Genomic DNA, 12,889 nt, shown 5'->3' on the forward strand with positions numbered 1-12,889 from the left:
AGGACAGACACTGGCAGGATAAGGGGGATGGATTAAAGCTAAAGGAAGGAAGGTTTAAATTGGATATTAGGGGGAAGTTCTTTCCAGAGAGAGTGGTGAGGGGCTGGAACAGGCTGCCCAGAGAGGGGGTGGGTGCCCCATCCCTGGGGGTGTTCAAGGCCAGGTTGGCTGGGGCCCTGGGCAACCTTGTGTAGCTCCAGGCCTGGAGGTTGGTGTCCCTGCCTGTGGCAGGGGGTTGGAGCTCTGTGATCCTTGGGGTCCCTTCCAACCCAGACCAGTCTGGGATTCTACTGAAGTTTTTATTTCCTTGGTTTAAAAAAGAATTAATAATTGTTCTGCAGAAGGTGTTTTCTACTACATCCCCCTGCAGCTTCTTGTAGCCTGCACAGGAAGTGATGCTGCCTTCTAGCCTATACCCCAAAAAATCATTCCTTGAAAAGCAGAGATTCTCTCCAGTGTCAGGATGAACAAGCAGGTATTTGAACACTGGCTGTTTCATGCCTTGGAGTAGCTGATTATCAGGCTGCATTTATTTCACTTGCCACTGTATGTCAAGGGAGTAAGTGTGATACATTGAGTTTGCATAGACATTGTTTCTGATACTCATGGATCTGTCAGTCTAGATCTAGGTGTGAGGTGAGACAGAAGTCCTGGTTTCTAAGACACTCCAGTGTAAAACTGCCAATGCTCAAGGTCATTCTTGCAGCTCTTTGCAGGATGTGTTTTTTCAAGCCCTCTAAATGCACTGTCTTTGGGAGCTCATGTTTTGAGTGCAGAATCTAGAGGTTTTCTCTGAAATCTTGCGTAATTATATACTCTTACTTGATTTAGAAACAAGGCTGCCTAACAAAGGTCTACATTCCATGTTTCAGACATGCAAGGAAGCATTTCAGTCAGGCTGAGGGAAGCCAGCTGGACGAGGTTCGGCAAGTGATGGGGATGTTGGCCTTTCCCTCAGACACTCACATCTCCCCCTATAAGGTAACGTCATGTTTGGAGTTCACCTGTACAGCAGAACAAGGAAATACATGGTGCTGTTCTTTTTCCTTACAGGAGAACATGAAGATCAAATGTTGTTCTAATTTCATGTTCTAAAATCCACGATTCTAATAGACCTTAAGGGTCTTCACTACTTACATGACTTTCACAGCATAACTTTAAGGATTCAGTATATCCTTGGCCTGTGAGTTTAGTTCTTACTTCTATGAAAAAAAAAAATCCTGACTTTTAATTACTGTTTGGGGTTTTTTTAGGTAACCCACAGCATTACAATATATATTAAAGAATTTTGTCCTTGAACACATAGCTTAGCTGAGCTTTCTCTAACCTGAGATTGTGCCAGCTCTCTGAATTAAAACTTTTCTTCCCCTCAGAAATGATACAAAATTCTGTGAGAGATATATATTTATATTTTACAAAGAGGTATCAGTAGAATTAGCCTTGCTTGGGCTTCTGACTTTTTGTTGTTACTGGTTCAGAGGCTGTGGAGCAAACATGCCATGAAACTAGTGTTTCTTTGTAAGCAGGCCAGCATGCCAGAAAACTAGATGCAAGAAATAGCTCTACTGGGATTCACATACTTGGAACGTTTGGTAGGTGATGGAGAGGATGAGACTAGAAACTGTGGTTAGACTGGGTTTGATAGAACAAGGAAGATCATGTGTAGAGACTTCACTGCAGAATTGTTTCAAAGACAGTGTTCATGCTGGATATTGATGCATCCTCTTTGAACTGGGGTCTTGGGTCTTTAGAAGTTCATGTGCACGATACAATAAAATAAGTTTGGAGGTTCAAATATCTTTATGCCAGCTATTTTAAGGAATGCTTGATTTAAATCATATTTCTAGTAAACTAGTGTTAAAGGGCTCTCTTTAACTAAGCACACTCATACTACACATCAGCATGTGCACTTGTATTTTGTGAGGGATTCAGTCTAGTGAGTCTTGCAGAACTCACCACTCCAGGTTTCCCCCCACCTCCCCAGCACAATCTCACTGAAAACTACTTGTGTTGTTGTTTTAACAGGATCTCTTGGACCCTGCTCGATGGAGAATGCTGATCCAACAGTTCAGATATGATAACTACAGACTACATCAGCTGGGAAACAATTCTGTTTTTACTATAACACTCCAGGCAGGCCTTTCAGCTATAAAAACACCGTATCCTTTAATGAAGATGCCACTGTTGAGTGCAAAGAAACACTGTGGGGGGGTTTTCACTCTAGGGATGCTTTTCAGAAAGCTCCAAGGAATACTTTGGAGTTATTTAAATGGAGTGTGACTTGGTCTCTCTATTAAATTAAGGGGAAATTAAAATAAATGGCATGGGTTTAAAAAGAAGCAAGCCCAAAGTAAAAATTTCAGGTGAGATCTGTGTTCTGTTTACATGAGAGTGTATCTTAGAGTGGTGAATATATCTGAATATATCTGCAGCAGAAGTTTTTTTGGAATTACTTACAGATTTACCCTGTCTGGTGTTTTGTGGGTGCCCAAATCTATCCTGCACCTTCTGAAACTGACTTGGATTTGCTACATCAGCATCGTTAGCTGCAGAGGGTGCCAGACACTTGGTGCTCACTCTTGAAACGCAGCAAGCACTTGATTTAGCTGCACACATTAAACTTGAGCAGAGTGGTCCTTTGTGCTCCATAACCTGGGTCATATTTGCCCAGCTCACTATTTTTTCCCCAACCTTTCTCATTAGGTCACTGTTGTGTTCTGTGGTGCTCGTTCCTTAACTCGCTGCTAAACAGACAGTGTTATAAAGAGGATGGGAGCTCAAAAAACCCAGACTGCCCTGTGTGTAGCAAATCCCTGAACAAGCTGGCTCAGCCCCTGCCTATGGCACATTGTGCCAACTCCCGACTAGTCTGCAAGATTTCGGGGGATGTAATGAACGAAAACAACCCTCCTATGATGCTACCAAATGGATATGTCTATGGATACAATGTAAGTGTTGACAGCAGCCACTTAAAGTCTACAGTAGCAGTGTTTATAATAACTCTCTGGGTCAAAAAAAAAAGAGTTTATAAGCTCAGAAAGCAAGAAGTATTTTCTGTTAACAGAAGAATAATAACTCCTGCAGTAACTTGGAAAGGTGTGTGTATTGCAGTGATTAAATAGGTCTTTAAAGAAGCTAATGTCTGGCTACATGAATTCATCCCATGAAATCAAGTGGCCTTAGAAATCATTCCCTCTAGAGAGTGATAATGCAAAATAAGTGGGCAAAAATACTTTTTACCTCAGACTTTTAGCATCATGTTTTATAAATACCCAAAAATCCCATTCACTAAAGTATGAAATAACACTTCCAGTCACTTGTGTGGGTTTAATCTTCTGATTTCACTCTCTTTTTTGTTCCCCCCCCCCAGTCTCTGCTTTCTATTCGTCAAGATGACAAAGTAGTTTGCCCAAGAACCAAAGAAGTCTTCAACTTCTCACAAGCTGAGAAAGTCTACATCATGTAAGGTGCACAAACCCAGGTGCTGAAGTGCCGCTGGAGCTTCGACACAGTGTGTATTGGCATACCCTGGAGAAGGGGGGGGCCTTAATGTGTGGCAAAGAAGCAAAACCTGCCACCTTGGGGGGGGATCAGACCTGTCGGTGGCATTATTGTTTCTTGCGACCAAAGATCAATGAGCATCAATAAACACTCTTTAAAAATAAAAATAAAATTAAAAAAAAAAGAGGAATTATGACTTAAGTTTGTACTTGAATAAAAACAAAGCAAAAGAATTTTGATTGTTAAGGTTTTGTAACATAAAGTCAAGAATTGGACTCTGCTCAAAAGTACTCTCATCTTCTAAAGGAAACCTGTCTAAAGATGGACACTTGCACTGGGGGAAAAGTGAAAAGTTACAACAGATTTGAAATTGAATCCTTTTTTCTTCCCTCTTTTTCACAATTGTCCAAGACCCTTTTGTTATCAAAGATTTCAGTACTACCACTATGTTCTCCTTTAAGCTCCTCTTTGCCTTCTATGTGATCCTCTGGTGAAGTAATCCTGAACATGAACGATGTAACTTATTTCCAAGGGAAGACACTGATGTCCCAGAGACAAGCCTGACTTCTCTGGAGGATCAACCTGGGGACTGGTTTGAAGGAGTACGAAGTCTTTTTCCAAACCCAAATATTTTAAGGAGGTTGCATAAGTCTCAAGAGGAACTGAGAACATTTCAGGCAAGATCCAATGCTTGTTTAAATGTTCTTTTTCCAGTCTACCATAGTGTTAAAGTCCTTCTAAAGTTCTTAGTTATGTGCATAGGGTTCAATATGAAATCATTAGTGCTACTGCCTTATTTCTTGCTTTGAGAATGTACTCACATGAAAATGAGCTGGTATTAAGTGTTGGGCGAAGTTTCTGAAGATGCCTTGCAGGATGATTACATAATTTTAGGGTCTTAAATAGTATTCATGACTGAAACTAATAGTTCAATTTTAACAACTACAGAACACATCCTTATGACTTTTCAGAAGAATTAAACCATTGTAGTTTAAACAAAACCATATTGTAGAGGTTTGTACTTAGCGCTTATTTTTGCATGTTGATGTTGATTAGCTAATAAAAGATTGTAAATGTAAAACATGTTAATAAAAATTGTTTTCCATTTCTTGATTATATAAAATTAGAAAGCTGCTTTGTATTTCAGTGTGAAAGGAAAAATCAACCCTTTTATCGGCGTCTCTTTTGAAAGGGGGTGTGTGGGAGATGCTGGGTGTGAGGGTTTGAGGAGTGGCTGAGTGCTGGAGGGACCACAGCTTCCTTTTGTGCTCAGCACTGAGAGATTACTGCTACATAAACTGGAGCAGCCACTCTGAAGCTGCAACTACAGTGGGATTCCCAGTGAGGCGTCTTAAAAGGTTCCTGTGTCCCGACGCTGAGGTTGCTGGGTGCACCTGGAGCACGGCAGAGCTGCCAGCATGGCAGACCCCTGTGCTCCTGCACTTCCTGATCATAGAATCCCAGCCTGGTCTGGGTTGGAAGGGACCCCAAGGGTCACAGAGCTCCAACCCCCTGCCACAGGCAGGGACACCAACCTCCAGGCCTGGAGCTACACAAGGTTGCCCAGGGCCCCATCCAACCTGGCCTTGAACACCCCCAGGGATGGGGCACCCACCCCCTCTCTGGGCAGCCTGTTCCAGCCCCTCACCTGGAAAGAACTTCCCCCAATATCTAATCTAAACCTTCCCTCCTTCAGCTTTAATCCATCCCCCTTGTTCCTGCCTGTGGGGCTGCTGAGAAGGGAACTTTGGAAGTGGTTTGTATCCCCAGCGTGGAGGTGGGGCAGGGATACAGAGGATCTCCATTATCTACCAGGCTGAGCTGGCTCTGGGATGCTGAGATGGCACACTGCGGAGGTAGGAAGTAGTAAAGCAGATAACACACTCAGGGGAAGCATTTTGCAGGAAGCTTTTAAGACAAATGGGCTGGTAGGGGTTGGTTGTTGGGTTTTTTTCCATGTCATTAGCATGTTCTTTCCTACTCATTAATAAGATTACTTCTTGGGGGTTGGGGAGGAAGATTTGAGAGAGGAAGAATGAGAAAGCCACGTATAGCTGGTAATCTGCCAAAAGGAAGCTTCTGAGCATTCTTAATAGACATTCAGGGCAGGAAAGGTCACAGTTTGGGGGTTTTATGCTTCAGAGCTGCTGGGAGACACACCAAGCCATTCATGGGGCTGTGCTTTGAGACCCACAGCTGCACTGTGATCACCTGCACCCGGTGTCCGGTACCACGATGCAGGGAGAGATCCCTTGGTGCAAGAACATCTGTATTTAAACCTTTCCCACCCCGTTTTCCCATGCTCTGGAATGATGAGGTACTGGATTCTGCTCAGCATGTTTCTTCCAGCTGTGATCAGAAGTCTGTGGCACGACTGAGGCTCTGTCCAGGTGGCAGGTTCATGGGCTTTGTTGCTTCCCTGTCCCAGATTGGGACTCCTTGGGCCAGAGTTTCTGGTTCTGTTGGCAGAGGCTGCCCAGGGAAGTGGTGGAGTCTCCATACCTGGAGGAACTTAACCCCAGCCCAGCTGGCTCAGGAAAAGATCCCTCCTTCACTCCCAAATTAATGGGGAAAACTAAAGCTGGTTAAGTGGGGAGAATAACCCCCAAGGGGCTGGATCCCACATCTGTACATACTCCTTGGACCTTGTTCCCTGTCCCATACAACTAACTTTGATGTTATGAATTCTTTGGGAAATCACTTTATCTGCCCTGCAGAGCAGAGGAGCAGATTTTCCCAGGGAGCTCATCCGAGTTCCCAGCTGGGGCTGTTTCCTGATGGAGCTAGAAGGAAGAAAGAGGAGAGAAAGATGATAAAGCCCATTCAATTCAGCACAAAAAGATCATTAACTAATTTAAACATTTTGTTCCCCACCCATGGAGATTAAGCAGGATTATATAGACAAATTCACCAAAAGGAAATAAACAGATAGGAACATCTAGTGGACAATTTCCTTTTCCTTCTTTGCAAACCACAGCAAGACAAATCACTGAGAAGAGACGAGCAGAGCTGTAGGAGGTTCTTCAAGGTGCATGTGAGTACTCCATATGGAAATGTCTCTTCTGTTTCAAGTAGCAGCTTTAGGGATTCAAACCCTAGAAATATTTTGTTAAATACTGAAGGGATTCAGGGAGGGAATTGGTCTCAGAATCATCAGATGGTTTGGGTTGGAAGGGGCCCTCAAAATCATCCAGTCCCAGGACAGTGGCTGCTGGCTGCTGGGGTGAGGGAGGCAGCAGCACAGGCTTGTGCTGTCTCTCTGCCAGCTGCAGAGAGACCCAAGCAGCATGAGGCCAGATGTGGAGGGAAGGGCAACCCAGCTCTGATCGACTTGCTCTAGTGCAGTATTCCTGGTCTGGGAGTATTCCAGCCTGCTTCCCAACTCTCTTCTAGAGTCAGCATGAGGCTTGAGGTCTCTGGAGTCTGCAAACAGACTGCAAGGTGACTGTTCCCTGGGTATGGAGGGTGTGTAGAGCAGCTACACTGCTAACCTGCACGTGTGGGAACAGAGACACAGCCACCTCCAGGAGCAACAGCCACCAAGTGTGTCCCCTCCTCTTGCTGGATGCTCAGACAGTAAAGAGCAGATGGGAGTTGATGTTGCTGATGCACATCTGTAGGGTGGTTTGGGTTTGGGTTTTTCCAGGAGCACTTTGTGAACGTTGATCTCAGATACACAAACACCCCAGTGATCAACTTTATGGGCTTTGTTCAGTTTGGATTTCACTGGTGTATCCATCCCAAGCTCCAGTGATGCAAGCCCCACCTCCAAAACCAGTGAGTACAGCAGGTGCTGCTTTTACAGGTGAGGTAATTATTTAACTCCCAGGTAGAGAAAAAAGCACAGCAGCTCCAGCTGAATCACCATGTTCTGCTCCTTCAGCTGAGTAACAGAACTTCTTTGATGTAACACCTGTTGTCTCTAAATTTCTATAATCCCAGGGCAGAATTTCCCCTGCCTTGTTAAGAGAGAGATTATCCCACCCTTGTCCAAAATATATTCCCCATCTCTATGTTTGAAGCCCTCTACTCAGGAGGTAAAATTTAAGCATTCCTCACTGGAGTAAGTTCAGCAGTTACCACATCCAGGAATGCCTCTCTGAGTCTAAACCAATTAGCAAAGGATAATGAGTGTTTTCTTTCTGTCAGGAAACTATAAATAGCATAGCCTGTGATCTCTCTGCTTGAGGATGGGAGATGCTGGATTAGATTTTGATCTGAATAAGGTATTTGTCTTAATTCTTCCCCACACACACCTTGTATTTCCAGGAACAGCATGAAAAAGAGTCAGAATTCGGGTACCATTTTTGTCACCTAGGCTGAAGAAGCCAAGAACCACCTTTGGGCCAACACAGGTAGCACTGAACCCTCAGGTGTCAATGTTAAAACCATCACCACAAAACAAGCCCTCAACCTAGGCCTGATGAGTTTAAAAATAATCATTAGTCCCTTATTTCACCCCCATCAGAAAACAAAACATCACAGTTGTTCCAGCAGCAAGGATAAAGATTGTAGCCCAGTTGAGTACTGTGAAAGCCACAAAACAGAGCTTTGGGCTCCTCCTGTCTCATGCTCAATGACAGTGATACTAAAACATCCAGGCTAAAACCTCAAGTGCTGCAGAACAAGTTTCCTGAGTGTTTCAGAACCCTGTGCAACCCCCCTGAGATCTGTATGGATCGACTCTGTTCTGATCCCAAAGGTGCAGCCTCCCAGCACCATGTGCTCCAAGCCACCCTCCTGCTGTTGGCAGGCAGAGAGGCTGCTCTTGTGGCTTCCACCCTTGGAGGGACCTGCTTGTCACCCGACCTGTCCTCAGGTAACTGTGTTTTGAATTGGGAACATTCTCAGCACCTTCCAAGTGCCAAAGCATCATTTTTCTTAAACTCTATTTGCAAACTACTCTCCCTCCAGCCTGTCCTGCTGCCAGGATCCACTGACAACTTCCTAGCAGCAGGATCCAGGGCTCCTGCTTTAACATTTACTGAGTCCCCAGGGTTTTCATCTCCAGCCACCCCTGTCCTCTTCTCTCTCCTCTCCTCTCCTCTCCTCTCCTCTCCTCTCCTCTCCTCTCCTCTCCTCTCCTCTCCTCTCCTCTCCTCTCCTCTCCTCTCCTCTCCTCTCCTCTCCTCTCCTCTCCTCTCCTCTCCTCTCCTCTCCTCTCCTCTCCTCTCCTCTCCTCGCCAGGAGCGATAGATGCCCAGTGCCCTGATTTTAGCTGTTGACTCTCAGACCTCTTTACAATCCAGCGTTGTTTGGTCAGAGCACATCTGTCAGCAAAACATCATCATGAGACTGAGAATCTGTTTCCTCACTGCTAAAGTATGTGCCTGGCTTCCAGTTTGAATTCATGTTTTGTTTCTGGGGTGTTTTGCTGCTACACATCTACTTTGCCCTGAAGAGCCTTGGATTTGATGAACGAGTTGCCCCTCAATTTTGTTTCAGAGCATCCAGACTGATTGAAGCCTCTGCTTCTAGGTGCTGTTGCAGCTGTTTATTTCCTGCAGTTTGTTCCTGGACTTTTGCTGGAAATCACTCCATTCTTCTTTTAAAAGAACTCTGACCACTTTATATTATTCTACTATGGGCCATGGTCTTCAGAAGCTTTACAGAAGGAAAAGCCCACTACTTACAGCTTGTCACTATGGCTCAGGAACTGTTTAACCCTGTTCAGCATCTGGATGCCATCCAGAGGGACCTGGACAGGCTGCAGAGGTTGGGCCTGTGTGAACTTCCTTAAGGTCAGAAAGGCCAAGTGCAGGGTCCTGCACATGGGTTGGGGCAATCCTAAGCACAGCTCAGGCTGGGTGGAGAATGGCTTGAGAGCAGCCCTGAGGAGGAGGACTTGAGGGAGTTGGGGGATGAGAAGCTCAACCTGAGCCAGCACCGTGCTGGCAGCACGGAAAGGCAACGGTGTCCTGGGCTGCATTAAAAGTAGAGTGACCAGCAGGTCGAGGGAGGGGATTCTGTCCCTCTGCTCTGGTGAGACCCCCCTGCAGTGCTGTGTCCAGCTCTGGGGTCCCCAGTACAAAAAGGACATGGAGCTGTTGAAGTGAGTCCAGAAGAAGCCACAAAGATGAGGAGGGGGCTGGAGCACCTCTGCTATGGAGACAGGCTGAGAGAGTTTGGCTTGTTCAGCCTGGAGAAGAGAAGGCTCCAGGGAGCCCTCAGAGCAGCCTTCCAGTGCCTGAAGGGGCTGCAGGAAAGCTGGAGGGGGACTGGTTACAGGGACAGGGAGTAACAGGACAAGGAGTAATGGGCTCAAGAAGCTGAAGAAGGGGAGATTTAGATGAGATATCAGGAAGAAATCCTTCCCTGTGAGGAAACAAAAAAAACAACCTGACCCTTCCACCCTGAAAACCCCTGGCACCTGGATAACCTCAGAGGTCAGCCCTAAGGTTTCGGGTCTGGGATGCAGAACCCATGGCCACAGGTCAGTGCTACAAGCCTGTCAGTTCAAATCCTCCAATTTAAAGGCAAAAGAAACGAGTGAAAAGGATGCGCTGCCTCGCAGAACACGTTAAAAAGAATCAAGAGGGGTTTCTGAGGCGGTGCTTCGCTTCCTGGAAAGAGGGATCTCAGCCCCAGCTCTGGCCTGGCAGGACGGGAACAGGTTTTCCTGCATTGCCATCTGCTGGGGGCTGAGCCCAAACGCAGCCCCGGCCGGAGCCACCTCCCCGCCCCGCGGGTGGCTGGGGGGACGGGCATGGAGATGGGGACGGGGATGGGGATGGGGATAGGGACAGGGATGGGGATGGACGTGGAGATGGGGTGGGGGATAGATACGGAGATGGGAATGGGGATGGGGACAGGGATGGAGATGGGGCCAGGGACAAGGAAGAGGATGGACATGGAGATGGGGTGGGGTATAGATATAGAGATGGGAACGGGGACAGGGATGGGGATGGAGATGATGGAGATGGGGAGGGGGACAGGGATGGACATGGGGACAGGGACAAGGATGGGGATGGACGTGGAGACGGGGTGGGGGATAGGTACGGAGATGGGAATGGGGACGGGGATGGGAATGGGGATGGGGACAGAGGTGGGGATGGAGATGGAGATGGGGAGGGGGATAGACATGGAGATGGGAATGGGGATGGGCATGGGGACAGAGATGGGCATGGAGATGGAGATGATGGAGATGGGGAGGGGGATAGACATGGAGATGGGAATGGGGACGGGGATGCTCTCCCCATCTCACAGAGAGCCCTGTCTCTGCTCTGTGTGTGGTTTAAAAACTGGCAGAAATGCCACGGGGGTTCTTAGGAAGGTGATAAGGAAAATAATTTGTGCTTGTAATTAACTAGGCACACTTTGACTGAAGGGTGGGAAGTTCAGAGCTTTATACGTTCATTTTAATCTAAAAATGTAAAGGCATCCACGCCTCCCCTGGCTCTGGGAGCTTAACTAACCGGTTGTATGTTTCTTCCTGGACTAGATAAAGCTTTAGAATATTTTGTGAGAATAAATAGATAAAATCATTTTGAAATATTAGAAAAAATAGATACTACAAAAAAATTGTTCACTGAAAGAGCTGTGGGGCTGTGGCACAGGCTGCCCTGGGAGGGGCTGAGTCACCTTCCCTGGGTGTGCTTAAAAAAGGGTAGATGAGGTACTTAGGGATCTGGTTTAGCTTGGGATGGGAATGGTTGGACTTGATGATCTTAAAGGTCTTTTACAACCTTGTGATTCTGTGAAATGCTGAGAGATACACTTACATATGTGCATAAACACAGCATAAACTGCACATATATGTACATAAACTGGCTGCTGGGACCTTTGCAAGCCAGTGCCAGGGGCTGTTGAAGGGGTCTCTCCAGACAGGTAACATGAGTACCCACAGATCACAGATGCACTCAAACTCAGCCAGGAAAAAGTAAGTCTCACCCTGGCTGCGTTTTAATGACCCATTTTTGTAATTGAGGAAATGATCAGGGGGTCAAAAAAGTTTGTCTTTTGTTTACTGTGCCTCTTGGAGAGGTTGACCTTTATGCTGCTCTTAACAGGCAGTCAAGGAAGCTTTGTGTGTAGTTTACTGATGCGTTATCCACTGCTGCTGGGTTTTGAGTATTTTATATCATTTTCCTATTGCAATTTGTGCAAGGAGGAAAAGCAGCAGTGATTCACTTCAGAGGCCTTTTAATGCTTGCATGAAACAAGCTGAAACACAGAAAACGGGTGGCTGCATGAGTAACTCTGCTGAGCTTGCAGTGGGGCAGGGATGTATTGCTCAGGGGATGGAGCCAGTGCCCCAGATTCCACACTCAGCTTTTTTGGGAGGTTATCCCATGGACTTCTGAAAATCAGCTTATTCCTTCGATGTGTTGATGGTGTCTACAAGTCTTGTTCCGTGCTGTCCTGAGGTTCAATTGCCCAAAAGCTTGTGAAACATTTTAGGAGTCTTGGTAGTGCATGCTAGAAAGGAATAGCTGTATGTTGGTCAGTGGGGCTGTCATGATGTGCTGGCTGCTGGTACTGAGGGCACACAAAGGGCTCTCAGTATAAGAAATAGGAATTCTTTCCTGTTCCGCTCCCACTTACGTTCAAAACACCTCTTTAAACACGTAAACAAATGGCTCCAGACAGTTCTTAAGACTTGTTAGCTTCTTTCTTTTAAGATGCCTCCCTCTCCCTTTTAATTATTTTTTAATTATTCCTTCTCTCTCCAACTGTGGCCCTTGCACTCTGTTTTTGTCCTAATTTCCTCAAGCCAGGGACTTTCCTTCAGCCTGCAAAAGCTGAAGTATATAAATAATCCTTTCATAAAGTCAAAGCAGGCTTTTATCTTAACAGTGAAAGAAAATCCCTAGGAAATTCTGGTTTGATCCATGTGGCTTTCTTGGTCACTGCTCAGAAGAGATGAAGGAAATCCCAAGCAGGCCCGAAGCCTGAGAACAGGCCCGTTTGGGCCCTCGCCTGGTCCTGAGGGAATGCAGTGGATTTTGACCGATGGCTGAGGACTTGCTTCTGTGAATGAGTGAGTGCAGCATCACTGTGGGCTCAGGATACCTGGGTCACAAACAGGACAGAGAAATGAGAGATGGGAAGCAGTGTCTGTGCACCGGTGTGCACTGACTGTGTGACACACGCAGCCCCCTCCGCCTGTCCGTGTCTGACAGCAGTTTCACGTCAGGAATGGACTTTGCTGCCAGCTTTTAGCAGCTACATGGCTACAGCTTTTAGCAGCTTCAGGGCAGCTCTCTCCTCCTCCACATCCTTGGGAAAAGAAGGAAAAAACCACCAATTACTTTGGGTATCTGAAGCCACAGCTCTGTGAAGTCTCTCATGTGGAGTAAAGCAGCTCAAGTGACTGTTGTTCTGTTACAGGCTGTGGGTCTCCGAGGACAGGATAGCTCATAGGAAAGAACTTCAAAAACGTGCCATC

At 46.2% G+C, this 12,889-nt stretch overlaps 1 protein-coding gene across 1 annotated transcript in view; it reads left to right on the forward strand.

Annotated features, from left to right (window-relative positions):
* MAEA (macrophage erythroblast attacher, E3 ubiquitin ligase) overlaps nucleotides 1-4,622 on the forward strand; it is a gene marked incomplete at its 5' end in the record, with an annotated part of 48,884 nt that extends 44,262 nt beyond the window's left edge. Inside the window, 4 exons of the mRNA XM_084263075.1 lie at nucleotides 873-981; nucleotides 2,026-2,159; nucleotides 2,753-2,948; nucleotides 3,371-4,622. Of these exons, the coding sequence (XP_084119201.1) occupies nucleotides 873-981; nucleotides 2,026-2,159; nucleotides 2,753-2,948; nucleotides 3,371-3,466 (535 nt within the window). The 3' untranslated portion in view covers nucleotides 3,467-4,622. The remainder of the gene's footprint in view (nucleotides 1-872; nucleotides 982-2,025; nucleotides 2,160-2,752; nucleotides 2,949-3,370) is intronic.
* Between the last annotated feature and the right edge of the window lie 8,267 nt (nucleotides 4,623-12,889).

Source organism: Gallinula chloropus (assembly GCF_964237585.1).
Source record: "Gallinula chloropus genome assembly, chromosome: 4".
Lineage (NCBI taxonomy): Eukaryota > Metazoa > Chordata > Aves > Gruiformes > Rallidae > Gallinula > Gallinula chloropus.